The following is a 16,399-nucleotide window of genomic DNA, read 5'->3' on the forward strand; positions in this document are numbered from 1 at the left end:
GTTTTTTGCTAATTTGTAATCATGCTCAACAAAAAGATACAAATCATATATTACAAAATAGAGAACAAATATCGATTAAAGGAGTAAAATATAACAAGACAAACTAAAAAGCATGTAAAAATATATATATTCTCTTAAAATAGAGAACATAACAAAAAAAGAAATGCCATTGATGAGTATAGGAATTGTACTTCAACTGGTTGGGAATTTGGGATTATGATTTATAAACATATAAACTTTAAATATTTATACATTTAAATTAGGTCTAGAATATGACATGGATGATGAATAAACAAAATAAAAATGTGAAAAAGTAGGAAATCATTCTCCTATATGAAATACATCCTTAGCTATCGCAGTCTTTATTTATGTTTTAAAATGAAAACCGTGACATGATAAAAATTCAGTTAACAAGCTTATACTAAAATTCTTTCAAAACAAAAAAGTTATTACGAATTCACGATAACAATCAATCCAAACATAGGAATACTTTTTTTCCCTTTTTTGAATCAGATTTTTTCATAGAATGCAGCTAGAATACAATAATTATCAACCACATATTATTTATGTCATTAAAAATGAGTGACTTTGACAACTAAAAAAATCTCCTGTCAAATTAGACGTGATTATCAAATTAATATTTATTTGATATTAATTCTTTTTCCAAAGAATTGAAAATCTAAAGTGATAGAGTGCTAGTCGGTTAAAGTTTGTGTTAAAGTCCAATGTGACAAAAACACTCTGTTAACCCACAAGAAAAATTAGGGGAAAAAATATGAGAGGAGACATCAGGCATGACGTGCCATAAACTGTATTTGGACCAATTAGAGAAATATAAAAAGTGAATGAATTATGTCTCAAATTATTTGTCGTGTTTTTTTTATACGTTTCTTAAAAGACATTAATTAATTTTATTTATTTATTTATATATTAAAGATATAATTTTTTCATCAAATATTTCATTTATTGAGGTGTTTAGTTTTTAAAAGCAAGGATAAAATAGAAAAAGTAATTAATTTATTTTGTATTTATAAAATAATGAATTTGAGATAATTAAAAGCTTGTGTTTCAGGTCAATAAAAGATTACATAGACGTCTCTTAAGTCTTCCTGAATCAACGAGCTTGAGTTCTTCTGTTCAAGTGTATTTTTTTTATATAGAAATTACGATAAATAATTTGAGATGACGGAACGGTTCTTTTTAAATTGAAAAAGGAATTGTTAGATAGAGCAGCTAAAATATCTATGTCCATTTCATTACTCATTACTCATCAGCCACTTGTGTGTTATCCACTAGCCAGCAGCCAATCAAACAAAATGAAATCAAAAGAGGACAACGTAAGCTATTATGTGCAAGAAAAGGTAAGTTGTTTCTTAAAAGACATGTATGTATATTATTGTTCCCCATTTATTGGAGGCTAGTCTTTCATGCTATAGTTTTTCGTTTTTATAAGGAAGTGAAATTGATATAACACGATATAAACTGATTTATTAGATTAAATTCGAATAGATTAATAATAATATATTCCTTTTAAAGTTTAAGTAGATTAAATAACACCAATCTCTCAACATTTATTAGTATACAAAAACTTCATCGTAGAGTTGCTAGTATTAAAGTTGTCAAACTATTTATAGACCAAACCAACATCCCCAAAAATCTTTTTCCAAGACCATATGTTTTTTTCTCTTTGTAAACAGTCATACTTGTATAGTTATGTTTACGGGAACAGCCGTCTTTGATGGAAAACTACTTTCACGTTTGGTTCACTCGAATGATGTTCGAGGCTATGTTTATATTGCACCAAAAATTAAGAGGTTATGTTATGAGCAAGTTACGTAGTTATTTTGTTAGAATTTTACACCCTTTTTTTTATGTATGGCCAAGAGATTGATTGACATAATATTTCCTCAAGATAGATGATGTGTTTTTGTGTCATTCTGCTTCGGAGTAATTACGATACTAAACACTTTGATTAACTAGTTACCAAAATTTATGCAAAATGCATATATTGTGTATATTTCGACCATAATAGTAAACTAGTTATCGAACCGTACATATCTGTAACTTTCTCTTTTGCATATTGAGTGATATTGTGTTGTCAATATTTAGGAGTCTGGCCCAATACTGGTTCAAGCTAATGGGCCTAGTTCGAGCCCAACTGGGATCCAAAAGCCCAAACTTAAAGCATAGTTTGGGGCCTCTGTGGACCACATCGGCAGATTAACACCACGTCAGCTGATATATATCAACTCGCGCGTGGATCCACGGCGTCAAATTCGACCCGGATCCGGCACTAATAGGTCCGGTTCCCGTTTTCACACTTTTGGAGCTGCACCTGAAGAGATTGCTCATTGCCCCGTCGAAGCGGAAGCGATTGCTGAAGAAGATAGAGGAAGAAGACCATGGCCATGGCAATGGTAGAAATAGTAACGATAAGCCAAATAGTGTAAATGAATATTGTTCAAATCGTAGTTGATTCTTAATCAGTAGCTAAAATCATTGTTTCTGTTGATCCGCTCTTCTCCGAGGACTCTTCACGTCTTCAAGTAATTACCTTTGACCTTTTCTCTGAGCATTTTCCTTCTGTGTGCATAAGAAGCTAAACTAAACATATTACCGTTTATTTATGTGTTTTATCTGAGTTGCCTATAGTCTTTGTTATCAATGACATTTTTGTGCTATAAATTTTTTGATGGAGATGGCTGAAACGAGATTGGGATTTAGGAGTATGCCTAAGAGCTACTGCCTGAGTATGTACAAAGACGTCGTCCTCGATGTGTGTACTGGGAGACAACCCAAAGTAATGTTAAAAGATAATACAAAGGGATTTTGGACAAGTTCTAGTTATTCCTTTTGCACGTTTTGATAAATTTATGTACGTGAACCGATGGATTAATCTCTGTCGTTTTGGTTTCATAATGATATATTTCTGCTTATCATTAAGGCTATTCCTTCATTCTGGACTATTATATGCCACTGGAATTTCAGTCATCAATTTTCTAGCAGCTGGTTTTGGTATTGATATTGGTATAGTTGAGTATTGAATTCTATGATGGAGCATCCTTGTAAGGATTCAAGAGGGATAAATCGTGCAGTGATCAGCCATAGAAAATTAAGTGGTAATCTCAGAATTGAGTGCTTTGCATGGCAATTGCTTACTTTGTAGAACTTCTCCTAACACTTTTTATAGTTTTGTTTGTCGTTGGTCACTGAACTAGTATATCATTTCTAACAGTAAAATTCTTTCCACCCACAAGAGGAGTTCTAGCTGGTCTTTAGTAATTGATTTGGGAACAAACCTAGTTGTGCTTCTTGTTTGTGTTGCTAAACTTTAGTCATTGTATGTGATTCGATGTATTTTGTAAATATTGACTAGTTCGTTTTTTGTTTTGCTTCTTGATAAGTACTGTGTTTTGTTTGTTTTGTGTTTAACCTTGTAGGAATTCTACATAGAGTGATGGCAGAAGAGTCAACAACATGTGTCTGGCATGGCTAACGGCTCATCAGCAAGTCTCATAGACGACTTCCCTGAGCGAATTTCCGAAAAGAGTCCTTGAAAACAATCTTCTTAGGGGTGGTCTATAAACATAAGAGAGAAACAAAGTGAAAAAAAAGAGATGCTGGGATTTTCATATGGAGAGGTATTTCTGTTGCTTGGTGCTACTGCTGCTCTTATTGGACCTAAAGATCTACCAATCATCGCTAGAACACTAGGCAGATTTGCTGGGCGTTCGATTGGTTATGTTCAATTGGCCCGTGGCCAGTTAGAAAGTGTCATGCAGCAGTCCCAAGCTCGCCAGGTGCATAAGGAACTGCAAGATACCATGGCTCAACTAGAAGCTATACGTCATGAAATTCGAACAATCTCTTTTATGAATCCTGGTCCACTGACATCAAAGCTAGTGGACAACATCAACACTACAGCTGGGGATAACACGACTGCAAATGGACCTCAAAAATCTGATGAAGAGAGCACAATCGTTGAAAATGGACCTAAAAAATCTGATGAAGACATTACAATAGTTGAAAATAGACCTCAAAAATCTGATAAAGAGAGCAAAACAGTAACTATCACACCTAAGGAACATAATTCAAGGAACTCAGCTTTATCTGATATGCACAGCCAAGCAGCTGCTTATGCGAGATTGGCAGAGATGGCTCCTTTGAAATCTGTATCTATAGAGAGAGAAGGTCTGAGTGAACTGACCGATGAATCTGGCAGTATTGTTGTACTTCCTGTCTCTGCTGAAAGCGCAGGATTGTTGCCAAAACGTAAAGCTGGAGCAAAAGGGTCTGACATTATCTTAGAAGCAATACTGGAGGCAGATGTGGCAAAGAATGCCAAAGAATTTTTCTCACAGCCACAAAACCAATTAAAAAGTGAATGAAGAGGTTTACTTTCCAACTTTAAGACCAATTCTGTAATCTTTATTTATTAAAAGACAACACATTAGAGGTTTACTAAGTTTATGGTTCTTTTGAAGCCTATATGTTAGGCTTCCTCGTATTTAGGCAATGTGAATTACATTGCATCTAAAAAGCATAGATTTGCATAGAATAGCTTAGTTTGGTAGGTTTGTACTTTTGTTTGGTGATCCTCTATATCCTTCCTTTCAAAAGTTCTTAGCATGTTGAGTTGTATGATTTTGAACTATCATAGCTCTACTAAGTAGTATGAAATGCTATCTTTTCAGTTCTGGAATCAGCTCACACTTTGTTTTGTTGGCATTGCTTGAAAGCTTAAGTACTTCTGTCTATGAAGTGTATCCTAGGCCTCTCTTTCTGGTTATGTAATGTATCTGATTCCACATGATGTCATTTTCCAAGTTTGTGACCGTGTGTCATACCAGCTTGCAAGCATAGAAACCTTTCCATGATTCCCTTCAGAATATACAATACCATATGATGGGTGTGGCCTGTAAATTATGCTTTTGGCCTACTGGCAACATGGTTAACACATTAGTACACACTTCGTCTTGCGGTCATTGACCAACTTGTCAATATGTATGGGCACATGATGCCTATGAGGGTTCACCCACCTGATAATAGAATTCCTTTTTATTCTTCTTAGAACAAATGCACTCCTTTTTTGCTGCATTGAATATGTTCTTTAAAGTTAAAAACAGTGGGAACTGTTCTCCATGAAATTTAAAACAGTGGGAAGTGTTCTCCATGATCTTCTCTAATCTTTGGAGGAAAACTATTAGGATAACTGGGCCTCTGTATATCCATGGTCTCTGTGCAGGACAAGAAGAAAGCAGCTTCTATTAGAGGGCCAGAAGTTAATAGAACTGTGAGGGACCCATGGCGAACTTGAGGTATCATGTTTAAGTTCTTTGAAACACAACCAAATTTGGTTTGGATCAGTTAGTGCTAGAAGACTGATCAACCTGCATTATGTCATGCAATTGCGACGTCTATTTCATCATCAGTTAATTTTTTATTTTTTTTTTGGTGCCAGAAAGAGAGAAAGTGAGATTTATTAGTCCTTTGTGAACTCCTCCTAAAATGACCAAGTAGCGATGTGGACAATAGATTTAATGATACAATGTTTTACTATCCATTAGCAATATTAGTCCAGAGTCCAGGTACAACCGTACTGAAGAAAGATACAGTTCCAATAATGTTACTAACATACTACTGAATTCTCTTTAACTTTAGAAATTATAAACTTTTATTTGAAAGTCACAATTTCACAAAGCAGTGGGAGCTTAGTGCATCGGGTTGCCATTTATAATGATAGATACTCTAAAGAAACCTAAGGTTTCAAAAGCGTGTTTGCACCGGGTTAGCATGAGGGAAGATGTAAATAAATGAATTAGAAGTCAATACGAAGCATTGGACGTATACATTTTAGGTTATAACAATAAGCGAGCTAGTTCTCGTCGCATGAACAATATTAGTTCATGTATTAGGTAACATTAGTCACATCTTATATGGTTCTGTAGGTTGAACCCTTAATATTTGCTTATATCTATTTACTAGTCCTTTACCCTCTCCAAATGTTTAGTTTGACTATTTTCAGGGTACCAAACCCAAAAAAAAAGGAGAGGAGAATACATAAATGATTTGGAAGATGTTGCATGTCCTTCTTCAGCTATGCAGTGCATTTTCAACTATCCCATCCCAGATGGTGTAACCTGATTATCTTGCTTGTTTTGCAACAGTTTTTGAAAGAGATGGTGTATAAACTTCGCATGTGCAACAAAAGAGGAGGAAACCAAGAGAACATTTTAGCTGAAGCCAGAGTATAAGAAATCTGCGAAGGATACAGGTGTCGAACCAATTGTGTCTCCGTTTTAATGTATATTAGATGTGCAACGTAGAGTGATAGGTTTAGTCAGAATTCTCATTTTCAATATTTATCGATAGGTGTGTTGATATAATGTTGTTGTCAATCATGAGACTGCATAGAGTTATGTGGATGGGATACTTACTGGAATGTGCTAACTTAACCTATTTTCTTTATTTTACTTTGCCTTTTAATTTTTTGCTTTCTAGCTGTATCTCCTAATAGATTTCCGCAATTTGATGTAGGCTGTTAATGCCATCAAAAGTTCTCCATCTCTGTTTAGCTGTTCAGTTTGCTTTTTCTTCCTTTTCTTCTTCTGCATCCTTAACAGAGTTATTGAAACTGGAATATAGGATTCCTTTATAAAGATCACACCTTCCCCTCCTAACCAAGTGAAGGGGAAAATGGAAGAGTTCAGCGACATCCTAATGATTTTTTTTCAGGAATATGGAGGAAGTTACTAATGCTGTGTCTTGCACTTGATGTCTTCTACTGTGATTAAGCTTGCATCCTATAAGATCTACCTAGTTCGAGGGAAAATCCAACTTCATGCTATTTTGATGCTTGATCCACAATCTCAGCCATGCAATTTATTGAACATGCTGTCTATGCTTGTACTGGTATTACTTAAACTTTTCATAGTTTGCACAGTTTACGTTTATTTGAAAGGAAAGAAATGGGGCTCAGGCTTTGCGTTTTTTCCTAAGGTGTATTATCGTCTGATAGAGTTAGGTGGTTTATAGCAATCATAATCATATTATGTTGATATCAATCTCTGGTAGCTACGAATATTTGTACAGGGCCAATTTCCCATGATGGTAGTGTGACAATATATCAATTCCTTACGCATGTGACCTATGTCTTGAGTTGTAGCCATTTTGAGTGGTTCGTATATATAGCTAATTGATTGTATGATGAGATAAGAATTCAGAAATATCTTCTGACGTGTAGTGCATGAACAGAATACTCTTTCGCACTAGCTTTCTGGTCTTTCCCTATAGAAAAAATGGTAGGGTATAATTTGTTTCATAGATGGGGTATCTTTGGCACCAAGGACGGTTGTAGTTGCATAATTGGATCATGAAAATGGTTAGACATATTTTGGTAGTCTACATTGGTGCTCTTCTGTACTCCTTGGAGTCGCCATTAGGTTCTGATCCAGGGTCTTCTCAACAACAAAAAAAATTGGAAGCTTGTTGTTTGTAGTTTAATACTCCTAATAATTTGTTCGATTTTAAGGAATCGCAATTGTTGCAATAAACTTGTAAATTCCCACTATTTATGCTCCCTCTCCTCCCTTTGATTTTACTGGTTCTTTTGACACATTTTCTCTAGTGATGTCTACGTGTATTTATTTGTTTTTAACTTGTTACAGTGGATAATTCAAATATATATGCTTCATGATTCAAGAGAATTGTATTATAAATTATAATGTAAGGCAGAGGGCTAGATACCTAAAATGGACGAGTACTGGAGGAGTGGTGTTTGGTAAGGAGTATGCCTTTCAAAGGGAAAGACAAGTTCTGTAACACGGTAGTGAGAATAGAAATAAAATTTTAAAAGTGAGTGTTGGGTCTCTATGACCCATCATTTCCATTCAATGGGTGTTGTAGGAATGTTCATTTAAAGCTGGATATGCAGTCATACAAAATTAGACAAGATTATAAATAATTATATCAGACAAAAGGTCCAGGTCCATACATGGAGGATAAAACAAGAAAAGTTCCTTGAGATGGTTTTTATCTGCTTGCGGACCTCCAAATGTATTTGTCCGAAGGTGTTACTTACTATGATGATTGAAGTTGTTAAAAAGGATGAGTTAGACCTAAAATCAGATAGAGCTAAGTTGTCCAAAAAAATCTACAATCTTAGGAATTCATGTAGACTTAGCAAAGAATAGAACAAAATGAAACAAAAACTCTGGATAGGAGTTTCCAATAAATTTGAATTAAGGTTTGTCATATTGATGCACTTACATTAAGTTTGATGTCTTCCAGAAGTTTTTAAGTTGTTTAGAGAATCGCATGTTAGTAGAAGACATCGAGGATTCTAATCTTAAAAAAAACTACTTCGTCTTTTTAGACAAATGATTGAGTATTTGAATAAAACGAGTTCAAATGGAGTGAAATGGACGTTAATGATTTCCATAGGCCATAGCCATCCCTAACTAGTTTGGAATTAAGGTGTAATAGTTTTTATTGTTGAATGTATGAGTAGTGGGTTAATACAGATTGCTAAGCCTCTAGTGTAGTAATTAGTTCATTTATGTGGAAAGAAGGAACGATCAGTAGCCTAAGTAAAAGAGCATTGGTGATAAATGCATGTTTAGCATGAGGTTTTCATTATTTGGAATTATACAAATAATTCTATTAAACAATGTAAATAATAGGAAATAGTGAATATGACTAGAATCTATTCCTTGCAAATATGAAAAGGTTCAGAATTCCTGTAATTATGTAATTAGGAGTGGGAATCCTCAACTCATAAGCTAGCTTTTGGAGTTGAGTTAGGGTTAAGACCCTTTTCTATTACATGGTATATGTCACCAGTGCCAAAACCATCCTTATTGTTGTGTTTCCAATGTTGAGCCCTATGTTATGTGTTGTTCATGCTCTAGATGACCGATTTTGGGCATGAAAGGGGTGTTAATTGTTTCACATTAGTTGAAGGAATGGGCTATAGTCTCCTTATATGATCTTAGACAATTCTCACCTCATGAAGTATTTGGACCCAAGATCTATTTTCTATTTCATATCATTTATGTGCCTTCCACCATCCTTGAACAGGTCAGGTTGTTGAGAGGATATCTTTCCATGGGTGAGAGTAGATGAGACATTTTTGGAGTAGTTTATAATGGCTTGGAGTCCCACATTATGAATGTGTAGTTTTTGTTACCTGAGGAGGGGGTGGGGTGGCTATTGCTAAGAACAAGAGTGATGTGTTTTCAACATTGCGCTAGAGGTTTTTACTTGACGGATGGTGCTTCCTTTGGAATCCCTGCCTAGGGTATTGTGCTTGTTCTATGGATTTTTCAATATTTGTGGGTGCAAAAAGAAATGTTAGACCTTATAATTAAGGTGCCAAAGTGTAGATTTTTTCCTGTGGGGTTCAACAACAGGTTGAGGGGATCAGGAGCATCTGTCAAGTACTTTTTCCAGTTAGTGATGTCCACATTACACTGGACAGATGTACCTGTATTTGTGCTACATAGCAAAGAAAATGATTGCAGCTCAATATATCTGGTGTCTTCGATCTCGTTTGAGTCTACATTGAATATATTCTGTCCTTTCTGCTTAGATAAAAGCAGAACAGCTACCCCACGGGTATAACGGTCATGCTTCTCAGTTTGTCTACCACTGACTGAGGAATTGGAATAAATGGCCAACTATTATACACTTTTTTTGAGTGGAGATATGTGGGATTTTTTTTGTCGAGTGATGAATACAGATCAATATTAGGTAGAAAGCTACCTACATTTGATAATCATATAAACAACTACAAGTAAGCCCTGCTCCCTTGGAGAATTTAACAGATGACTTCAAGTTTGCAGACTTCAATTTTTCCTATAACACAGCTCCATTGGCTTCTCTTATACTTGTGACGGAATAACTATTATATGTAGAATTGCCCTAAATCTATAATTCTTCTTCCTTCTATCAATCTCTTGTGTTTGTGGTTGATTTGAATTGATAGCTATAATTCCGTGACTTCCATTTTATTATAATTTAGAGACTGAAATGGTGGTTTAGACTCTGATGTGGCCATTTATATTTTTCCTTTTCTTTCTAAATTGGTGGTTTAGACCTTAAATGATTAAAATGTGGGGTGTGTATAAGTGGAAAGCTGCTTGTTGTTGGCGGTAGCTTCTTTACTCCTTCACCATAATCCCCCAAGACCCAACTTGAATGTTCAAAATGCTTCAAATGATATGGTATCTTCTGGTTACTCATGGTATATAGATAATTACATTGTCCAGGTTACCTTGAAAGTGGGCTTTCTTTTTTGCAATGTCTGCATTTGCATGATCTCTTAGAATTGTTTGTCATCGCTTTAATTATTGTGAAACCTTACACAGATTTGAACTGATTCAGGACCACACCTTTGACCTTTCTGTATCTTCCAGGATCATGCATTAGATCATAGTGAGATTGTTAAACTATATAGTTGAATTGTTCTGTGAAAAATTCCAGTATGTATACTTCTTAACTCTTAAGTGAATAGAAAACCTGAATTCATGTTGAAGCATGTCTATTTCACCTTTAAAGGAGGCGTGTCTATTATTACTTATCCTCCCCACAAAACAAGGCTAGACGTCTCTATCATAAACTAAGGGAGTTGAAGTGACCGGAGTGTGGGATAAAATATTGCCAATAGAATTGTTAGGCATAGAAACTTAAAACTTCAGGTCTGGGTTTTAATTGTGTACCAAGGGAGTGATGATACTTCTTAGGGAGACAAGTATTTGTGTAAGTTGGGATCCTTCGGGTTTTTTGCATTCAGCTTTTCTATATAGGTTTCACCCACCTTTGATGCCCTTCTATGTGACTTTTACATTTCAAAGATGATATGAGTGGTGTTAAGAACTCCCTTATTGTCCCATAAAGGTGCAATCTGGGGTCATTCTTTCTATACTTCTATTTATAGCCCAAACATGGATTTGAATTATTTGATCAGCATTGCAGTGAAAAATTGAAATGACGCTTGGTGCTCTAAAAGTTAATATGTAGTGGTAATCCTTTTCTTGAATATGAGCAGCATGCAGATTCCCATGATAGTGCAGCATTTAGATCATCTTAGGAGCTTGGGTCCCTTTTGCCTAAAAGAAAATAAAAAAGAAAGAAAAGAAAAAGAATCAAAATAGTTTAAGCATTGTTTATTAGGTTTATATGGCTAATTTTGTCCAACAGGTTTGAAGGAAAAATTCACTTTCTTATGAAGTTGTATTTGAGTGATGCTTGTAGGAATGATATTCTGAGAGCTTTATCAGACAGTTTCTGAGGCCATTGTTTCTTTAAAGTTGGACTAGTAATAACAAATTCAATGTGTACGAATATTTAGAAGTTCAGTGGTGTTCCATTGAGTAGTAGAAAAATTTTCCGGACCTTAATTTGATGTATATTGTATTTTTAAAGGTGCTTATTTGTTTTAGTCTGGTTGAATACAGAATGTCAAGAAGTGAAAGTGAGTTTGTCTTTCATCTCTTTTCTTTCTATTACGTGGCTTTCCATATGCAGACAAATATATCTGGACGAGGTTAGTTATAAACTGAATGTATTTGTTGAAAGAATAATATCTGTATCTGAGATGCCTATGAGAATGTCAATTATCATAGCCTAATTGTGTTTAATGCGCTCTTGCTGATAATAATGAATTGACAACCAATTTATCCCACTGATTTAACTTCTCAGACACATGTTAGTCAGAGTAGGTATCATGAAAATGGCCAACGAGGAATCTTCTTTGTCACATTTGGAAGATCGTTACTGCATCTTTTGAGAAAAAAGATATTTGGTCCAACTTCTCATTTTTGTATTTGCGACTAGAGATAAACTTTATTAGACTTTTGCATGTAATGGTGTCCTAGTATTGGGACCCTTCACCTAATATAATGCATCTATTTGACTGTTAATGGAGACCTTGTCACTTCCATGAATGTGGATCGTCACAAGTGGCTAACCACATGAGAGGGCATTGTCAAGATTTGTTTTGATGAATATAAAAATGGTCCTACACTTGAATGAAATCTGTACCATTTCCAATCCTACTCCACTTTGAGAACCAATGCTTTTGGAGTCCCATCAATTCTTTTGTGTCTGCAGCAAGCCATGTTTTTTGGTATCACATGTTTACACCTAATTTCTTGAGCCGAGGGTCTATTAGAAACAAACTCTCTACCTCTGAGGTAGGGGGTAAGGTCAACGTACACTCTACCCTTGACTACACTAGAATGCCAATAACAATTAATCCTTTGTTGGAGTTGTTTTTACTGTGCAATTCGATGGCTTATTGGAGTTTCTTTAATTAGAATATTTGTTGCTCTGTGAAGATACTTTTGAAATACAAGCAGTTGATTAGTGTTTAGAGACATGATAAAAGCTTATTTTAATCCTGTAGGTTCTTTAGACTAGGATGTCTATGTTGAGAAAAATCATGTTGCTTGTTGATTACAAGAAAAAGGAGTATCTTGTTTGTTTACAATATTGTTTCCACTTTCTTCCTCTGTAATGTAACACTCTACTGTCAAAATAGTCTATAAAATTACGTGTAGAATTTTACAAAAATCAGATTTGCAGTTTTTAAGCGTGAGAAGGACAATTTTATGTTATGTAGTGCTTGTTGGTCAATTTTGGCGACTGGTTATGCCGTGATTAACTAAGAATGTTTATCTTAATGAAAACTATGGATTAATTCAACAATTGATGATGGTAGTTATCTGTATTTGCTTTTGAATTGTCTGAACTTATCAAGTTTGATTAAGATATAAAAGGGGCAGTCTGTGGTCCGGATAAGGGCCGCGCCTCCTCTATTGGTGTGATGTAGATGCTTCCAGGGCTCGAATCCATGACTTGTAAGTTACGTAAATATAACTTTTCTGTTCAATATACTATACTATTATATATGCAAAATATCGGCTGCCTTAAGCAGCTATTCAGTAGACTTTGCTGCTAGTGGTTGTCTATTTTCTACCTAAAGAAGCTTAAAGAGAGCAGTAAAGTAGTGTGAGTGCAAATAAATCCACTAGCATTCATGGGGATAGAAATTGGAAAAAAGGGACAAAAAGTTTTAGGATTGCGAATTATATTCAAACACTACCCCAAAATAAAGAACAAGTAAATCATGTGAATGTTTCGAAAATCTTAATTTATCATTGGATTCGTGAAAGTAGGTGAAGAGATAATATCAAAAGGAATAAAAGCAACATCAAACCTAGTAAGTGATGAGAATTTGACCCAACTTTCTTGATCTAGTTACTTTTCTTCTCACTTAATTTAGTTGTTTTTTTTTCTTTAATATAAACTTTAAGGTAATGGAATGTTAGGGCGATATACTCTAGTGTCAAAACTATTTTATAAATCATGTGTACATCTTTTCTCAATGTATTAAAAAGGGTCTTAGATCCGAGAACACAAATCCGGAAGGGCCATTGTCCTTTAGAAGGGTGGCGATAGTAAATTGTAACCAAAGATTGAAAGAAGTTGATACAGCCTTATAAATTCGTTCCCATACTTCGATCCTTTTAATGGGTTCGATGTATATATGACTAGATCACTAGAACATTGAATCTGCCCTTCATGAACATTCCCAAAATGTGGCATATTATTCCTTTTCGATACATTCGAATAAAAATTACTATACAAACAGACAAACCAACAGAAAAAAAAATTAAATTAAAAGTGACACTTTTGACTTGTTTACCCTAGATATAATTGTGGGATATCTATCTGGTCGTAGTGTAGGGAACAACAATATGAGAAGTCGTTCACGCAAGAAATGGGACATGGGGTATTTAAGTCAAATATGGGTAACGTTACAGTCAGTTTGTGAGCCACAACTTTTTTTATGATTCATTAATTTGATTATTATAGCTTCACTTCTTTTTCTCCACTATCTACTGTTGGTTGAGGCAAACAGGGACGCCTTCACCTGATAGCATTGTGTCATGGGGTCACATAGTGTCACACATTGTTATAACAATTTATATCATTTGTGCTCTCTACTCCCATCGATCCGTTTACGTTTACTTGTTCATAGTGGATTTTGCACTTTTATTTTAAAATAATAAAATAACATTTTCGTCCCTATCTTTTCCATTTGTTCTAACTTTGGTTACCTGATACTTGTTGTTGCTGGGAGGTGAAAAATATCTCGTGAAATTAGTCAAGGTGCGCGAAAGCTGGCTTGAACACCACAATCATAAAAAAAATGCATATTTTATCAAAATATCCATAATTGTGAATAGTCTTTAGTAGATTTGAGAAATAATTTGAAATGAATAGGTAAAGTTACGTTATTTTAAATTATAGATAGATATATAGATGAACTCATTGCGGAGCAAGAAATACACATAAAATTCAAGCTTGCAAGCTTATAAATTTCTATTACTAAAGTGTAATTTTTCAACATTGGGGGTTTATTTAAACCCCTTCCAAACATGTAGCTCTACCTCTACATCGACTATGATTAAAACAAATCAAATCGTAACATGAATTTATATCACTAGGCAGTGTATCTAGTGATGTTTTTATTAATAACAAAAAGTAATCTTTAAAAGGGGGAGAAGTACGAGCAAGAGAGATTACACGATCGATAAAGAATCTTTCCTAAATTAACAACCATACAAAAAATAAGAGTTGGAGAGAATAAAATAATTCGTGTTACGTTGTATGAGGTCAAATGTACAACTCCTAATAACATGTATGTTTCCAAGAACATTAGAATGCAAGGACAGTGTTACGTTTACTCAAAAGTGTGAATCATCATAGTTAGTGAATGTGACTAGTCGAGTGCAACCATATATGTAAATACAAATAAATACTAGCCGATATTTTTATAAACGGCGATATAATTTAAAGTTTATGATTTTGAATTGAACGCATAACTCGTCCTAGTTACTAAGTTTATTATTAAAAATTTATATATATATATACAAGTATATAATATAAGTAAATGTTAATAAGTTCGTTTGAATCCGTATTTAACATGTTATTATATCTCATAGAATTAATCGATAGATATTTTCTGTTTATTAATTTAAAATTCTAAATTTGTCTAGGTTCATGAGCACCTTTGTTTTAATTTCTTCTAGGTCTACTTGTTGGCCATTGTGTGTAAATGGAGACATGCATGCAGACATATAAAATCTATATGACTCAGCATAAATGTTTTTTATTCTTTTTTGGCGTGAAGTCAAATACTCAAAATCCTTTTTATGATTGAGTATTAAGAGCCTTGATTATTCACGCAATTAAAACCACATCAAAGTTATATTACTGTATAATTCACTCCAAACAAAAATAAAACTGTAGTTAGTCATGAATTTTGTCGTTAATTCGTTGCTGAATTGTTCGTAATTAAGAGAATTTTTTAATATATTATTGAAGGATTTTGTAAACAAAGATGACTCCCCAAAAATCAGATTTTTTTTTAAAAAAGTGAAAATTGGACATGAAACTATTTCTCCATTTTTACCATTTTCAAGTTTTTGCCTCGTCTAGAGAATTCGATTAATATGACAACAACCTATCTAGTTTAGTTCCACGAGTGAGGTCTGAAAAGAATTTGATTAATTAGTTAGAAAATTACTTAGATGTTTCTTAACTACATACGTCTAGAATTAATAATTAGTGTGCTAATATTCATTACGTATTATTCTTTGTTAGCTAAACTGGAAGGTAGTTTTTTAATTTTATTTTTAACTTGAGGTGAACTATTGACTATACTCTATATTCTCCCAATTATATCAACTTTAACTAAAAAATAAATAATTAAAAAAAACCTTTATAATTTAGTGGATGCAATGATTTTACTAAATATATTTCATATTCTTCAGTTAGTTTCAGAACCGACCATTATTTATAATTTTACAATCGAAAGTTGCCCAATGTTGATTCTTTCTTAATTAGTTTAAGTAATTACTCACATAGAAATGAATAAAGGGAAAGATCTTATCATCTGTCGTTGTAATGCGATAAATAAAATTTCTTCGTTTTGAATAGAAGTTTTGAATTCAAACGTTAAAAATAAAAATATATCCTAATAAAAAATCATGTCTTTTAATAAATTTTACGTGACACAAATTGACATATAAAAATCTTTCCAACTCTCTAAATCCAAATCTAAATCTTACAGTGTCAAACACTTTTTCACCCACCAACCCACAATATATTTTTGTCCCATGAGTGGTCATAATTACCAAATTAACTTTTTTCAGCCATCATGTGCGTAGAGAAAAAAAGGAAAAATTGGATTATTAGGGAAAACATGAGGGAAGAGGAATAATGATAGTGATAATTTCTTTTTATTCATGTGTAATCTGTACTGTGAGATATTTTATTAATATAATAATTAATTTAAACGGTTGATCAGTTGGTCAAATAGGACTTTAAT

The 16,399-nt window shown here is 33.8% G+C and overlaps 2 protein-coding genes across 3 annotated transcripts in view; one reads left to right on the forward strand and one right to left on the reverse strand.

Moving 5' to 3' along the window:
* LOC125827712 (floral homeotic protein PMADS 1) overlaps nt 1–16,399 on the reverse strand; it is a 305,579-nt gene that overhangs the window by 48,743 nt on the left and 240,437 nt on the right. The gene's annotated exons all lie outside the window — the stretch shown is intronic.
* Nucleotides 3,535–4,630, forward strand: LOC125827709 (uncharacterized). The gene has a single exon (XM_049507035.1). The coding sequence runs from the start codon at nt 3,618–3,620 to the stop codon at nt 4,386–4,388; it is 771 nt and encodes a 256-aa protein (XP_049362992.1). The 5' UTR covers nt 3,535–3,617; the 3' UTR covers nt 4,389–4,630.

The sequence above is a fragment of the Solanum verrucosum genome, unplaced genomic scaffold (assembly GCF_900185275.1).
Source record: "Solanum verrucosum unplaced genomic scaffold, falcon-dt-bn FXZP01000064.1, whole genome shotgun sequence".
Lineage (NCBI taxonomy): Eukaryota > Viridiplantae > Streptophyta > Magnoliopsida > Solanales > Solanaceae > Solanum > Solanum verrucosum.

Coding starts and splice junctions, on each gene's coding strand:
- LOC125827709 (XM_049507035.1), top strand. CDS start 3,618: ATGCTGGGATTTTCATATGGAGAGGTATTTCTGTTGCTTGGTGCTACT.